We start from the raw sequence: 17,858 nt of genomic DNA on the forward strand, positions 1-17,858 counted from the left end.
CCTTTCCTTACAATAGCAATTCTGTGTATTAAAAATCGCTTGAATTTAGTCAATACTACCCTGAGCCCCCATATACCTAATATAAGGATTTTCGAACTTCCATGTGCCTTTATGCTGGATATAACGGCCAATATTTGAGTTATCTCAATAAAAATTACAGAACATATTTTATTCATGACAGTACACCATTATGCCTAAAATAGATACAATTGGCTTTGATTCCAGTAAGTTGCAAGAGTATAAAATGTTCGATTGCATATTTATTTTTACTCTTACATAATATTGTTGTATACTCTTTATAAATAATAATTTCGACCTCATAAGGCATAACCACAAACCAGTTGCGGTCAGAACGTAACAGTTTCGTGCAAGGGCATGCCTTTTTTTATTTACTAAACCAAGTAAAATAGTCTTTAGTTTTATATTGCGACAAGTAAAGATTTTATTGCATTTGTAAGAACATGAACAGATCTCGTCATCTCAAGTGACAGCGCATTGTACAACAGGTAGACAACGCAAAATATTTAATTTTATTTTTTTAAAGCAAACGAACGAGTGCTAGCGCTTACTCGCTATGAGGTTATTGCATTACTTTAAAACTTACTCGTACATATCAATTTGCCGGACATTGCATATAAGGAATTTAGAAGTAAAATAACTTATTTCTATCGTTTGACTGTTTTGAGCTCACATTGACCTGAGTTTCATTTGCAAAATATATACAGATTTATATATATATGAGCTATTTGTTTGTATGGCCAAATCTTCCATTGACATCTTTTATAGCTTTGACAGACTGCAGCGTTAGTCCGCATTAAGATTAAAATTAACTATTTTTAACAATGTTGCCAACGAAAATGCAGATTAAATGGGAGTTAGCATCGGAGTTATCTTCACTAACTGCGTTGATGTGGATTAATGCAGGCGTTAGTGAAGGTAACTGCATTCCAGTTTGTTTTCCACAGCGTAATAACGATTATTTTTGCTCCTCTGAAGCTACCAAGAAATTCTTGAATCATTTTGACCACTCCTTCAGCGGTATCGCTGCTTTATTTCGCCCTAGAGACCATGGGTTGTCGGATTCTCTTAGGTTAAACTTTCAACCATATTACGTCCTCATAAAATAATGATACCTCTTTATCCTCGATTAAATACCAAAGATGTTAGCTTGATTTCTGTAAAATAATTTCAAAGACATAAATCCTGATAAAAGATAAGGCTTCGCAAGGCCAAAATAAGTACATACATTGGAGCCAGGGCTTAACGAAGGATGCCACGATAATCAAATAAATATCAAAGAGTGTCGCCTTATCCTGTTTGTTATTTTCAGTTTAGGGCTTAGAAGTGCTATTTTCAGTGCATAATCAGTCCCGCTGTTCATCTGACCTGGTACATGGTACTTAGTGGTCGACCTTTAAATTTTCGATTTTTATCTCCACCTAAAAATATCACTAAGAGCTCAATTAGTTCCCAATATTTGTCCAAACCGCCTTTTCCTATTTTTTTCGTGATGAGTTTTCTAATCTCAGCACATATATCAATTGTTTATTAATTCCACATTAAATAACTAACGAAAGGCGTTCTTATTTTTATTTGTGATCATCTAAAGTAGGCAACAAGACAAAGTGAATAATTACAAACACTGGCATCTCATTTTGAAAATGAATTTTAATGGATTCCGCACACTCTTTGCATTTTTTATACTAATTTTTTAAGTTGTATCCAAGTGCCCCAATTGTATTTAAATTAAAACACCCATCATTTATTACGATTAAACTTACTTTCTTTTATAGGTTTATAATTTAATATATAGAGAAACTATTTAAAAATTTTTGTATTATTTCACGATTATTAACTGACTATTTTGACCTTCCGTAACTTAAGTGATTTAAACTTGTTAGCTCTCAATAAATAATTATATTCTCGCAACAATGTTGCTAAGGAGAGTATTATAGTTTTGTGCACATAACGGTTGTTTGTAAGTCCTAAAACTAAAAGAGTCAGATATAGGGTTATATATACCAAAGTGATTAGGGTGACGAGTAGAGTCGAAATCCGTATGGCTGTCTGTCCGTCCGTCCGGCTGTCCATCCGGCTGTCCATCCGGCTGTCCATCCGTCTGTCCGTCCGTCCGTCCGTCCGTGCAAGCTGCAACTTGAGTAAAAATTGAGATATCATGATGAAACTTGGTACACGTATTCCTTGGCTCCATAAGAAGGTTAAGTTCGAAGATGGGCAAAATCGGCTCACTGCCACGCCCACAAAATGGCGGAAACCGAAAACCTATAAAGTGTCATATCTAAGCCATAAATAAAGATATTAAAATGAAATTTGGCACAAAGGATCGCATTAGGGAGGGGCATATTTGGACCCAAATGTTTTGGAAAAGTGGACGTGGCCCCGCCCCTTACTAAGTTTTTTGTACATATCTCGGAAACTACTATAGCTATGTCAACCAAACTCTACAGAGTCGTTTTCTTCCGGCATTTCCATATACAGTTCAGAAATGGAAGAAATCGGATAATAACCACGCCCACCTCCCATACAAAGGTTATGTTGAAAATCACTAAAAGTGCGTTAACGGACTAACAAAAAACGTCAGAAACACTAAATTTTACGGAAGAAATTGCAGAAGGAAGCTACATCCAGGCTTTTTTTTAAAATTGAAAATGGGCGTGGCGTCGCCCACTTATGGACCAAAAACCATATCTCAGGAACTACTTTACCGATTTCAATGAATTTCGGCATATAATATTTTCTTAACACCCTGATGACATGTACGAAATATAGGTGAAATCGGTTCACAACCACGCCTTCTTCCAATATAACGCTCTTTTGAATTCCATCTGATGCCTTCTCTGTATAATATATAGTACATTAGGAACCAATGATGATAGCGGAATAAAACTTTACAAAAATACGGTATTTGAAAAATATGTAAATGACGTATAATGAAATCTCGATTATCACTTTATCATGCGAGAGTATAAAATGTTCGGTGACACCCGAACTTAGCCCTTCCTTACTTGTTTTTTTTTTTATGAAAGTTAATACTACGTAGCATCACATCACAAACAATTTCATCAAATATACATATGTACTTACATATATGTCGCGTTTTCTTTAATTTTATCCCTCTGTCCACATACATACATATACATATATATTTTTATACTCTCGCAACAAAGTTGCTAAGGAGAGTATTATAGTTTTGTTCACATAACAGTTGTTTGTAAGTCCTAAAACTAAAAGAGTCAGATCTAGGGTTATATATACCAAAGTGATCAGGGTGACGAGTAGAGTCGAAATCCGGATGGCTGTCTGTCCGTCCGTCCGGCTGTCCGTCCGTCTCTCCGTCCGTCCGTGCAAGCTGCAACTTGAGTAAAAATTGAGATATCATGATGAAACTTGGTACACGTATTCCTTGGCTCCATAAGAAATTTAAGTTCGAAGATGGGCAAAATCGGCTCACTGCCACGCCCACAAAATGGCAAAAGCCGAAAACTTATAAAGTGTCATATCTAAGCCATAAATAAAGATATTAAAGTGAAATTTGGCACAAAGGATCGCATTAGGGAGGGGCATATTTGGACTCAATTTTTTTTTGGAAAAGAGGGCGTGGCCCCGCCCCCTACTAAGTTTTTTGTACATATCTCGGAAACTACTATAGCTATGTCAACCAAACTCTATAGAGTCGTTTCCTTCAGGCATTTCCATATACAGTTCAAAAATGGAAGAAATCGGATAATAACCACGCAAACATAGCACAGCGATAGTTCGGGCGTGTAGGCTGCAGTAAGCAAGAATTTACAAGTTTCGATGCAAATCGACACGGGTTATCATATTCCTCCCTAAACCAAAAATTGTTTCTAATGTTTCAAACAAATTAAGAGGTTATGCGACCAAAAACTTTATTTTTTTTGGACACCCTAACATACACATGTTGCTATGTTGACCAAACTCAAAAGACTTTCTTTGATTTCGTAGGCTTTTCCATATTTTGCCAATATTTGCGTTTTCTTTAAATTTTTTTTAAATTAAATACATATGTATGTATGTGTGCATGTACCAAAGTGTACCGTGCATAGTGTGCGTATTTGTTTTTGCTATTTGTCGAAAATAAAATTCAACAAGAAAAAACGTTAACTTCGGCTGCACGGAAGCTAATATGTATACCCTTCACAGGTGTATTTCTTTTAGTAACTATGTGCCCAGTTTGTATGGAAGCTATATGTTATAGTCATCCGATCTGCACAATTTCTTCGGAGATTATGTTATTACCTCAAGAGCAGTAATCCATGTCAAATTTCGTGAAGATACAACGTCAAATGCGAAAGTTTTCCATACAATCCCTTGATTCCGATCGTTCGGTTTATATGGCAGCTATATGCTATAGTGAGCCGATCTGAACAATTTCTTCGGTAATTACATTGTTGCCTTAAAAAATAATCCTCACCAAATTTCGTGAATAGATCTTGTCAAATGCAAAAGTTTTCCATACAAGAACTTGATTCCGATCGTTTAGTTTATATGGCAGCTATATTTTATAGTGGTCCGATATCGACAGTTCCGACAAATGAACAGCTTCTTGAAGATAAAACTACGTTTTAAAAATTTCAAAACGATATCTTAAAAACTGAGGGACTAGTTCGTATATATACAGACGGACGGACGAACAGACAGACAGACGGACATAGCTAAATCGACTCAGCTCAACATACTGATCATTTATATACATACATATATACTTTATAGAGTCTCCGGCGCTTCCTTCTGGGTGTTACAAACTTCGTGACAAAATTAATATACCCTGTTCAGGGTATACTAACGCAAATGTAGCTATTGTACATTCCAATGCGTAATGCTACGCGTCAATGCTATGTAAGTGGGCAGAAGGTACGCCGCGTTGTGTCAATGTTTACCAATTAAGAATAAATAGATGCGGGTTTAACTAAATAGATTTATATTGACGTTTTGAGGTATGCAAATGATATCAGTAACGTGTATGCACAAGGCTCTGTATAAGCCTATTCATATGCATAATTATGTACAAAATGTAACTTATTACATACATACATATGTATATAGTATACAAATGAACATATACATACTTATATGTAAAGACAAGTATTCCATTCAAATGAAAATCTGGTCGATTTACAGATTTGGCGCTTGACTTACGTATTGTCATGCCTGCTAATGTACCTGCATACAAATATGCAGACGTAGTTGCATGTTTAAAATATTTAACTCGGGAGTATAAACACATCCACTTGCATACATATGTATATTTGCAAATATTCATATGTAAATAGCTTCTATAAGAAAACTGTAAAATTGTCTAAGCCGATTTTAAAATGATTTTACGTCGCAATATGAAAAATTCCTATGTACATACATACGTAGGTACATATATGGACGTACATTAAGAAAACGCGCACTTGAGTTGAATTGAAATTTTAAATCCCTATAAGATTTGTATTTATTGTTTATATGAATAATTATTAATTTCAATGCGACTGTTTTATATATGCAAGTCTACCTATGTATATTTTTCAGTCAATTACAAAGCATCAATGCAAATAATTATATTCTTCTTCTTCTATATTGGCGTAGACATGCTTACGCGGTTATAGCCGAGTTTATAGCAGCACGCCAGTTTTCGCTGATTGGTGCCAATTGGAGATTCCAGGTGAATCCAGGTCCTTCTCCACCTGGTCGAATACTTTCAGAGTTGGAGTGTTTTCATCCATTCGGACGACATGACTGCTAGCCGCTGTTTTTAATTCGCTGAACTATGACTATAATGCCTAAGCAACATATAATTATTATATTATCATTATATTTTTTGTGTTTATAGTTGCATCGAATTACTTTCAATAAGAAGGTGTGTGGCATTTAAAATACAATGCTTGCAATATGCACATAAAAATCTATATATACTCGTAAAAGAAAGTTGTGTTAGTTACACCATTTATAACTCAAGAACGGTTGAACCGATTTGGCTGAAAATTGGTGGGGAGATAGCTTAGAACCAGGGTAAGGACAGAGGATACCTTTTATCTCTTTATGCCAAAATTTAATACAACTCATAAACACAAAAATTATATTTCAAATAATAAGCATTTGTTCAAAATTCATGTTTGTAGGAATCATTTGAATATATGCGTACAATTTTAAACAGATTCTTCCTCAAAAATAATACAATTGCTAAGTATTTGGAATAGTAGTAGAAAAGAACTGCAACCAAATACGTAGTGAAATAGATTATAACTGGCTTAGTAATCAGTCGTTGAGTATGTATTATATCACGGGCATCCCAAAAGATTGATGTCATAACCTTTCCAGCCGACTTGTTCATCATGTGCAGTCCACTAGAATGACTGTCGATTGGACTCCAGTGGGAAATGATGGAGCTATGTTTCTATTGTCACACACCGACGCAAAAATTCGGTTTTATTACGATTAAAGAGCGCTCAAACACTTCTCAGAATCAGTTATTCGTTGTTTTTGCTGGATTATGAACTTGCGAGGCACCCACTTTGCACAGAGCTTTCGCCTCTTTAGAGCATCATTGTTTTCGAGGCTCATTTCGCCTGTTTCCAGTTTTGCAAATATCTTTTCAACGGTGGATTTCTCTGAGCCTAAATTCAACAGTATTTTCCCCAAAAAGCGATGCTTTATTAACACAGGAAATGCTTTATGATCCATTTTTTTGTAAACTAACATACGTTGCTTCACAAAAATGCTATATGTATATCATTACCTAATAGTTATAATCCAACTAGTAGAAATAATATAGATGGTAGTAGTAGTATTATCTATGTATCAGCCACAGTGAAGCGTGGACGGGTCCTCTAGTATATAATATTTTGCAATTGTTGACTCTGAATGCCACTAATGGGAGAAAATGTTATGTTAATGTTCGATAAATATCACTCAAACGGCTGAGTGCCTGCTATTGCAAATCATATACATATGCCCTATACATATGTATGTAATCTTCTGGAACTTTACCTTTTGCATTCGGATGGAATGTTTTAATTATTTTTACATCAATATTTTTATTACTTATTATTATAAATAGTTCTAGGGAATATATACTCGTATAAAGTATTTGTCACGAAAATTTAAAGCAAGTGATATTTGATGTAAATTTATTTTGTGGCAGCAATATAAATTGATTTTCAGGACCTCCGACCTGCGATTGATCAACATACAATTGGTCATGAGTAAAACATTCTTTTCGTAGGTCTTGTTTGTAGTTAGAACGAAAGATGTTTTCAATGGAAATTTAATCCGTTTAATTAGAATACCTTCCCAAGTTTAAGCAGTTGCTGTGGGCAATCAACCTCGGTGATTCCATGAAGATGAGCTCTCCTAATCGTCCGTAAATTTATATTTTCAATCGAAGTCCATAGGGGTGAAGATATTAACCATGCTTTGATGACATCTGCTCGCGTACCTCTAGTAATGACAGGAAGAGTCTGTCAGAAATCTCCTGCAAATACAAAAGTTATTCCGCCTATTCTCAAAGGAGTTTCTAAGGTCTTTTAATGTGCTGTCCACGGCCTTTTTATGTGCTTTATAGCTCATGGTGCATTCATCCCACATAATCAATGAGACGTCTTGCAATAGTTAACCAACAGGCCCATTTTTGCAGATAGAACACATTGATTACTGTTCAAGATTTATGGATAACGGAAGTTTAAAAGATGAATGAGCAGATTTTTCATCCTTTATCTTCTAGCTATCTTCCCTGATTGTCTTATTTTAGCAAGTAATAAATTTGCAAGAAACGTCTTCCCAGTTTTTACAAACCATCCTCATTGGATTACCTTCAAAGTGGTTCAGGTCATTTTTGATTTCATGCAACGGTTTAATCAGCTTTAGCGAACAGACAAAACCCCAACTTATTTTTATAAATAAGATTGCATAATATTTTTTAATATAACTATTTAATTTATATTTTTATGCTCTGTTTTTTCAGAATGTGGACCATAAAATGCGATTCCGTTCGAAGAAGGGACAATTGCCTTTCATTGAGTTGAACGGTGAAGAGATCGCTGACTCAGCCATTATCATCAAAGAGCTATCAGCACGATATGAGAAGAATTTGGATGCCGCTCTGACAACAGAGCAACGAAACGTGTCATATGCAATGATTGCTATGTTGGAGAATCATTTGATTTGGATTATTTTTTATTGGCGCGCCAAGTATCCCGATAATGTACTAAAAGGTTATAAAGTGAATTTGCAACATGCTCTCGGCCTACGTTGGCCGAATTCGATTTTGAATTTTGTTTTCAAATTCACTTTTGGTCGAAAGGTTTGTACACATTCTATTCATATTAACAGCTTTTTCTTTTTTGCTTTTTAATGTAATCATCGTATAAGCTTATTTAATTCATACTCACATAAATACGCACATGTACATAGAGCTACTGGGAACTATAGGGGTTCATACAAAGTTCATATGCCACACGTTTCACATTATATTTATACTCTTGATTTTGCTATATAGCATAATAGTTTTGTTCATCTAACGGTTGTTTATATTACCTAAAACTAATGACACACTATATGTGCGTTCCTTGGCAAAAAACGGAGGACGAGCACGTAGATGGCCATTATCGGACCATTGCTACGCCCTAAAACGTCATTGAGCGAAAACCAGAAAGCGCCATAACTGAGCACTAAATTAAGATATAGAACTGTAATTTAGCCCAGGATATTGCAGTAGCAATAGGCACCTGTGGGCTAAAAAGTTAAAAAAAAGAGGCATAAACCGCTCTCTAAATGGTTTAATGTACATCTCTTCTAAACCACTTAAGCTTCTATAACCAAATTCGCTCAGGACAAACCCCTTAAACATTTTTACCGCCACTAACCATATAAAGGTATTATTAAAAACTTCTGTATGAGAAGGCTTTATAAAAGCTGGGGTAAAAATTGGACGATGGGCGAGGCACCGTTCACTTTTAGGTAAATTCACATCATTAATTTCTCTCGGGACCCAATTGACCGATTTCAACCAAATTTGGTATGTGACATTCTTTTCACATTATTATGTTACAGTGCAAAAAAACTACAGATACGCTTACTTCCCAAATAGAACAATATTAAATTCCATCTGATTCTTTCACTTTCCAGTGTACAAATCAAAAAGAAGTTAATGTAGCGGGATAAAACTTTGTACCCATAATGTCTTTGTATATCACCTTATGACCAAAAATTGTCGAACCAAAACTGTTTAAGCCCACAGGTACCCGAGTATTTGGCCCCTTGTAGCTGTAGTTGACTTTTTACCGCACATAGCGGTGAATGTGGAAGATATATAATTGAAATTAAGGGAAGACATTTTCCTGACAATGGTATATCTGAGTGTCAAAAATGGGTTACATCAGGTCAGTACTTCCTTTAGCACTCCTATACAAATATACATATGTAAATATTTTCGAACTTCACGGTGACTTTATACTAGATATATCGGCCAACATGTGAGTTTTCTCAATGAAAATGGGAGAGCTTGTTTTACTAATAAAGGACCAATGTTAATAAAGTCGGGTGAAAACTTGACCTAGCCCCTATAAATGTAACTAATAATACAATTTTCGAACATCCGGCTGACTTTACTCCATATGATGAAAACCAGAAAACATTTTATTAGTGTTTGGCATGTCAATGGCAAGTGGTATTGGTAAAAATAGATAAAATTGGATCAATACTACCCCCAACTCTCATAAGCTGCACAAAATTATTTTTTTTTCTAGCAAACCTTATGCCGAATATGTCGGTCAGTGTATATATAATAGCCTCAATTCCGATCATCTCGCTGAGTCTTGTAAATTGTAGCAGTATAAAATGTTCGGTTGCACCTGAACTTAGGCCTTTCTTTCTTGTTTTATATTTATTTCACTAGTAATTGATTATAAATATAAATATGCAGAAGTGTGTATCGCAAAAAATTAAAAATGTACACAGTAGTTTTTAAAAAGAAATAAATTAATCCATTAGTAATTTCATTTGCACATAATTACACCATATTTACACTAATTTATCGCACACTTCACATTAAATCGCTTTTCGCTTTCTCATATCATAACCGCAAACAGTAAAAATCAGCAAAAGAGATTTGATTAACGTAAATGAAATGAATATTTTACAAACAAGTAAAGAAGTTCGCGTGTAACCGAACTTTTTATACTCTTGCAACTTTTCAGTATCGACGCCGGGAAATCCTTTAGGTGTTGGCAAAACTTCATATTCAAAAGTGTTGCGAAAGAATCAACATTCATTATTCAATGGCAACTACATTAAAATTATCCTTAAATGAGATATATCTGACATGAACTTAACCGAAAAGTCTAAATTGAATATATTAAGTTTATGTGCAAAAAGTCAACCAAAAAGTAGGGATATGAGAATAAGACTGAGATCGAGACCAACTGCATTCAACATAACATAAATCATTATATGCATTATAATATATTTTCGTTTAATGACGTTTTGTAGTCGGGGCATCATACATCTGCAATACCAACTTCCAATGGTTCCCAAGGAATATGTGTACCAAGTTTCAACACAATATTTCTACTTTGACTCAAGCCATCGTTTACTCGTCAGCCTGATCAATTATGTATATATTATATAACTCCTCATCTATCTCGATAAGTTTTAGATGATACAAACAGAACTATTATACTCTGTAGCAACATGTTGTAGTTACTTATCTACTTTGCATAAAAAAAAACAGGAAAGTTCATAATTGTCTTATGCCATGCGGTGCAATAAAGTGTAAACACACACATAGTGCATTCATACATATAGTCCTGTAATATACTTATAACCGTACTATAGACAGTAGAAATTTTGTAAACACAATTGCTTAAACTATGGGTAAACTTTGCCTACATGTGCTCTCAAGTGCTGATTTTTATGGTTTATACATGAATTCCACCCCCACATATATATAATTTGCAATATGGTGATTTTTCATAAATAGTGGTTCCAGGGTTCGAAAAAATTGAAGGCTCACGGCATTGGCGTACACAGCCCCGAGGAGATTGAGGAGTTTGGCAAGAACGATTTGAAGGTGTTAAGCGAAATGTTGGACTGCAAGCCGTTCTTCTTTGGCGATGAGCCAACCACTTTGGATGTGGTTGCGTTTGCCATATTGTCGCAATTGCATTATCTGTCGAAGGATATCTCGTATCCATTGCGCGACTTCATGACCGAAAAATGCCCCAATTTGGTCGGACATGTGTCACGAATGAAGGAGCGATGCTTCCCCGATTGGGATGAGATTTGCACAAAATTGGACTTGAATGCACATATTCCAAAACCAGAGTAAGTAATTATTTCATTTTTATTACCCATATTTACATTTAAACACATAGCCGATTACTACACGAAAAATTTCATCGTATGCAAATGACGTTTGAAGCTGTTTTTTTTTTTTGAAGGAGACGGCAACGACATACTTACCAATTAGTTGATGTAGACAATTTCGTTGTTGCCGTAATAAAACCATTCACTTCAATTTAAATATTTTGTTCTAAAATATTTTTTTGGCAAAGAATAAGTAAATAAGTTGATTAAGTTGTTTTAAATCATCAATTGTTATTGCAAATGATATATCAGAGCTATATTATGCTTCTGTTGGTTAAATCACGTTAGGCTTTAATAATTTGACAGTTCACATATTAGTTGCACTACTAGAGGTATCCAAGGCAACTGCAAGCCTGCTGTCTTGAAGTGATGCTGTTGTGTAAATGACTGTACCCATAAGAACGTGGGTATTTTAGTATTTGACAGATGCTGCCTGTCGTCTGTCGTCTTCAATGTGTTTAATGTATGTTTTTATTAAATAATATCTTATTTTCCAATTTTTTCTTTCTCATTAGGCCTGAGACAAAGGAAGGCAAGGAAGGTGAGCCAGAGAAATCAAACGAGCAAGAAAATGATTCCGACAAGAATGAGAAGGAGATGGAAAAAGATAAGGTATGTAAAAAAATTAAATTTTAAAGTTAATGGTTTAATAATAACGAAGCGATTCCGTTTAAAACGGCATTTTATTGTTTTGTTGCTGTTTTTCTTTTTTGGTAGTTGAATTGTGAAATCCATTAATTGCTCTTTTTAATATTGATTTTTTTCTGACACTATCACCTTTAATGAATTTGCCTCGTCTTAAATTATAAATTTAAGAATCATAAAATAAAATTTAATTTAATTTATCGTTATTTAAGCATTATAAAAAGCTGTTATAACTATAATTTAAGCAACGTATCTTTTTGTATTAATAAATTATATTTATAACCTGAACAGGGTGTATTAAATTTGTCACGAAGTTTGTAACACCAGTATCACCATGATCAGTATGTTGAGCTGAGTCGATTTAGCCATGGCCGTCTGTCTGTCTGCTCGTCCGTCTGTCAGTCTGTCTGGATATATACGAACTAGTCCCTCAGTTCTTAAGATATCGTTTTGGAATTTTGCAAACATCATTTTCTCTTCAAGAAGCTGCTCATTTGTCGGAACTGCCGATATCGGACCACTATAACATATAGCTGCCATACAAACTGAACGATCGGAATCAAGTTCTTGTAGGGAAAGCTTTTGTATTTGACAAGATATATTCACGAAATTTGGTATAAATTATTTTCTAAGGTACCAATGTAATCTCCGAAAAAATTGTTCAAATCGGATTACTATAGCATATAGCTTCCATACAAACTGAACACATAGTTACTAAAAGAAATGCACCTGTGCAGGGTATATTAGCTTCGGTGCAGCCGAAGTTAACGTTTTGTCTTGTTTTTTATTATTATTATAAAAAGCTAAGGTCGGCTGCACCGAAGGTATAATACCGTTCACAGGTACATTTATTGTAGCATTAAAGATAGCGTAAAAGATGCAAAAAAATCTTTTTCTTAATTTAAATTTGTCAGTTTTTTTGGCGGCTATATACTATAGTATTCCGATCTGAACAAAACACTCGGATATTGTGCCGTTGTCTTGGGGAATAATCTATGCCAGATTTTTCAAACACTGAGAGACTAGGTCGCGCATATACCGATAAACGGACAGAGATGAATCGATTCAGCTCGCCACGTGTATCATTTATACGAGTATACCATTGTAAATAAAACGCAAAATATAAAATTATTCATCAATATTTGTTTTGTCGCCTTCAAAGTAATCCCCACCAGATATAATACACTTATGCCAACTGTTTTTCCAGTCCTCGAAACACTTTTCATGAGCACTTTTTTAATTTAAATTTTATCTATTCGATCGACTAAAAACGGGTTCCATTCCGATGACTGTTAACTTGTTTGCATGTCAAAGTCATAAACCCATGTCTCATCGGCGGTTATAATGATCTGCATGAATGTGGATCGGAATTCGCACGATCAAGCATATCCAAAGAAAGCTGCTTACGGTAATTATATCTTTATTATAAGATCCGCCCACGAGTTGCTGTGGCTATAGTATAAATGAAATACTATTTAAAACAAAACTATTCAATAGGGTGAAAATATTGTTATATTGTTAACAAATAAAGACGAATATGTTATTGCCGGTATAAGAGACCAAGTAATTGTACTTAATGTTTAATTTTTAAAATGATTGATATAAATATTTGGCAATAGAAAAAAAGATTTTTCTATTGGCAATATACTGAAAAGTTTATATATATTATTGAGATATAAACTATCCTATATTTTAATTTGGATCAAACTGGACACAGTGTGCTAAGTTTTACTAATATAGGTCATTCGTTTAGGAGTTTACCCCGAAAAAAAGTGATACATTAAAACTTACGTACAAGTAAATAGATGTACTATATATGTAGATAATAGTTGCTGTTGTATACTGAAACAAGATTGTTATTTGCGGATTACTATAAAAGCCAGTATATTTGAAAACGCGGCTAACAACCCTAACTTTATAGGGGTATTCTCTTGCTCTTGCAAAACCCTTGCACACTGCAAGAATTGCAGAATTTTCCTCTTGGGGCAACGGCACATCAACAAACACACGCAAAAAATTATTTGCAATGACTGTAAAATATATCAGACCAAAACCTATGCAATGACACGTAAAAAAAATAATTGCAACCCTGTGCTAGCTGTCATTTTACTTAAATACATATTTTGACGTTAAATTGTTGTGGAAGGTAAATTTTAAATAGATTTTATGATTTCTATTTAAATTATAAAGATTTGTTACAGTTTTTTTTTTTGCTAAGAATGAATGCAGAAGGTGCGCCAATTCACAATAGCCATGCACAATAGTCATTTACAATAAATTGATAGAATCAGCCGTTCATATATCACTAGATTCTGCAATGGGTGCTCTCGTGACCTTGTATATTTCGGTATAGGATTTTTACAATAGCAAGAGAATCCCCCTTATATTTTTGGGAAGCACTATTCGTAGCATTAGGCAGCATTGCTCAATAAAAAAATGGTATAATTGGAATATATTAATATTATAGCTTTAGTTCTTACTTTATGAGAAAGCAGCATTTAAAGGCTGTTTCCTCAATACACGGTAAATATTATCTTAGCCGCTGGTAGCTTAACTGGATGATAGATTTAACTGACTGAACCGTTTTCACCAAATTGTCATTAGCTTACCTATAAATAGTTTGATTATTGTCATCAAGTGGAAAAAATAGTTCACAAAACTTGTATTGCGAACCAACAAAACTGTGTTAATATATACAATATATAATGAATTAGCGACGTATATGTATTTTACAGCAGCTTTATTCGCTAAAATTTATCAGAATTTAGCTGGCAGATGGAGGTTGAGCAGATATGGAGAATATCATTTTTCAACATGTTGCCCTAAGCCAAGTAATAAAATTACAAACATTTGTACAATCACATTACTGCATCAATATGCAATGGAAATTCTTAAAACAAAATATTCCATAACTAATAAATGTCTACATATGTATTATATAAAATTGTTTAAAATGCAGCGATTTTTTTTTTAGATTAATTTTAGTAAATTAATAAATAAAAAATAAAGTACACATATTTTCTTTAAAGTCTTCTCCAAACTAAATTCTATGCGAGAGACAAAGCTATAATAACTTTCAATCGTTATAAATGTTGGGTGTTTTAATTTAAATACGCAAAAAATAATAACTACAATGCGAAATGTTAAAAAAAAGGTTAAATTTGAGGCGCTTTTGAACTGGAATAAGTTGGGCAACCCTTTATCCCTGTCAGCAGCAGTGCATCAAAGAACTAAATTCAATTTTTGGCGATGAAGCTTCCTCAAACACCAGTGTTGATCGACGGGGTAGACAAAGTATGCCCAACTCATCTCTTATTTCCAATGATATAAAGGGTGATGCATTTCCCTTTCCTTACCTTTCCTTCCCTACTTCTTAAAAACAAGAAACACAGAAACTTCAAATTTAATGGAGAATGTTTATTATCATTCGAAAGAACATTCTTTGGCATTAATTTTTTGAAGGTTATCTCTCTTCCGATTGATGGTCGTCTCAGATGGTCCATCCTTCCAATTTTGGATGTATCGTTCGAGAATTTCGACTGGTAACTGGCGAATACCACCCGTGATGTTTTGCTCCAAAGCGAAGCGTGATTGTTCGCATAAACTTTAGACTTTACATATCCCCACAAGAAAAAGTCTAAAGGTGTGTTATCACACGTTCTTGGTGGCCAATCGACCGGCTCATATCGATTGTTTTTATGTATGAATTTCTTCATGTTGCTTTTCGTTCCAATTGAGGTAATGTAACGGACAGATTGAAATGCTGCCAAAAAAAATGTAAACGGAAGAAATTGTTGCCTCGTTCAAGAGATGTTAAACAATTAAAATGAAAGAAAATGCGAAATTTAAATTCATTGATGAAACTTTTTGTAATGTGTGCAGCATAGTATTGGTTTTGCAGAGAAAATTATTTTAATGTTTTTAATAGAGAACTAACAAGCTAAAAGTCTTATTTTAAATACTTAAAGTTCAAAAGTCAGTTTTAATATACAATAAAGAGATCTTAATAGTTTCTCCATATGGTAAACGATCACTATAGAGCAATTTTTAGTTGTAATAAATGTTGGATGTTTTAATTTAAATGCTCAAAAATTATTATTTTGTCCGATCTGGCAGCAATGCTGAAACGCTAATTTTGAGACGCTCTCACCCCGGAATAAGTTAGGCATCCCTTTATCCATGTCGATGGTATGATGAATTCAATCAAGGTCGCAGATCACTCCACGTACGTACCTACTACAAAAAGGGTTGATATACATACGTAATATTTGATAATATACACAATTGTCTGCGATATATAGACGATATTCTCTCCTAAAATTCAATATGATATTCTGTTGTCGAATGGCTGCTGTAGTCGTGAAATTATAATCTCGTTAAAGACGCGTAACTTTACTTAAACTAATACACGAATATTAATGCCTAGTAAAAGTCATGGTATATCTTTTATGTCTATGTTATGCAAATGTGGCTTTTCGGATTTTTAAACATTTATAGTCAATAGGTCTTAAGTTTAAGGAAATAACATAAATTATCTTATTATCTTATATACCTATAAGTATTTCAAACACAATAATATATAGTATTAAATCATAAATCTCTTAATCTTTATTTGCAGTCAAATGAAAAAGAGATCACAGAGGAGAATAAGGAGAAGGAGGAAACAAAGTAAATATCGATATCGGTAAACTTAGAACAACTGTAAAGGACATGCATTTAAAACAAAAACAAAAATAATCATACACCCAAAAGCATAATACAATAAATTTGAAAACATTTTTATATATATTACGATTAGCATAAAATTATAAAGAAATTATACATAATGTATAAGAAATTGCAATTAGTTAAAAGCGAAATAACATCTGACGATGATGGATGATTCTAACTTCTAATTTTGTTTCATTTTACTTTCTTCATTTGTGTAATTATCATTTTTTACTGTATAATTAGGTATATTGTTTATTTCACTCCCAATTAATAAAAACAACAATATTTAAACAAAAAACAGTAATGCATTAAGCCTAAATGTAATTAATTTTATTTTTTATAATCAATTACATAATTTGTGTGCAAATATATAAAATATGTAATGAAGAAAAATTATATCGTATGAACATTGTGTTTTGGAAGTTGACAAAACAAAAAACAAAATAAAATGCTGCTACAGGAGTTGTAATTTCTTACTAGAATCAAAGAAATCATTGTGAAAAAGAACGTAATTAATAATGAATAATAAAAATACTCAAAGTTCGAAATAAATACATCAAACATTACATAAAATACGTACATCTACACATGCATGCGAATGTAGTTGCATTAGCGCACTACACATACGCACTTCGCAACATGCAGTCAAGCAAAAAAGCAAAAACAAACATACCATACAAAAAAGATAACTTAAAAACCACACCTGCATACATAAATAAACATATAAAAACATTCATCAAATACATTCACATAAACTCACGCGTAAACAAATGCAGACAGACAACTGAATGCAAATTGTTACCACTATTGGCTTTGTCTTTATTTTGCTCATCGTATTTATTTGATTACGCATACATACATATATAATATAATTAAATTTATATACAAAGAAAAAGAAAAAAACAAGAAACCAACATACATACACATACAACTAAATCATTCGCATATATATAGGCCTATGTATACATACATACATAATATTATATATATATATGTATAACATCCAGCAGATCGTGTATAAAATGAAGTGTACACCGATTAAATAAAAAAATTAAAATGAATATTAAATTAAAGTATAATAATGAATAAAAAATATTAATAAATAAAATAAC

The 17,858-nt window shown here is 33.4% G+C and overlaps 1 protein-coding gene across 2 annotated transcripts in view; it reads left to right on the forward strand.

Annotated features, from left to right (window-relative positions):
- The window catches only part of LOC120776973 (failed axon connections), a 32,671-nt gene extending 15,209 nt beyond the window's left edge, over positions 1 to 17,462 (forward strand). Inside the window, exons 2-5 of one of the 2 annotated variants that reach the window (XM_040108067.1) lie at positions 7,991 to 8,329; positions 11,015 to 11,349; positions 11,907 to 12,003; positions 16,655 to 17,462. In XM_040108067.1, coding sequence (XP_039964001.1) covers positions 7,991 to 8,329; positions 11,015 to 11,349; positions 11,907 to 12,003; positions 16,655 to 16,708 — 825 coding nt within the window. In that variant the 3' untranslated portion in view covers positions 16,709 to 17,462. Of the gene's footprint in view, positions 1 to 7,990; positions 8,330 to 11,005; positions 11,350 to 11,906; positions 12,004 to 16,654 lie in introns of both variants that reach the window. The other variant, XM_040108066.1, reaches the window with a different exon arrangement.
- The last annotated feature ends 396 nt before the right edge of the window (positions 17,463 to 17,858 follow it).

This window comes from Bactrocera tryoni, chromosome 5 (genome assembly GCF_016617805.1).
Source record: "Bactrocera tryoni isolate S06 chromosome 5, CSIRO_BtryS06_freeze2, whole genome shotgun sequence".
Taxonomy (NCBI): Eukaryota; Metazoa; Arthropoda; class Insecta; order Diptera; family Tephritidae; genus Bactrocera; species Bactrocera tryoni.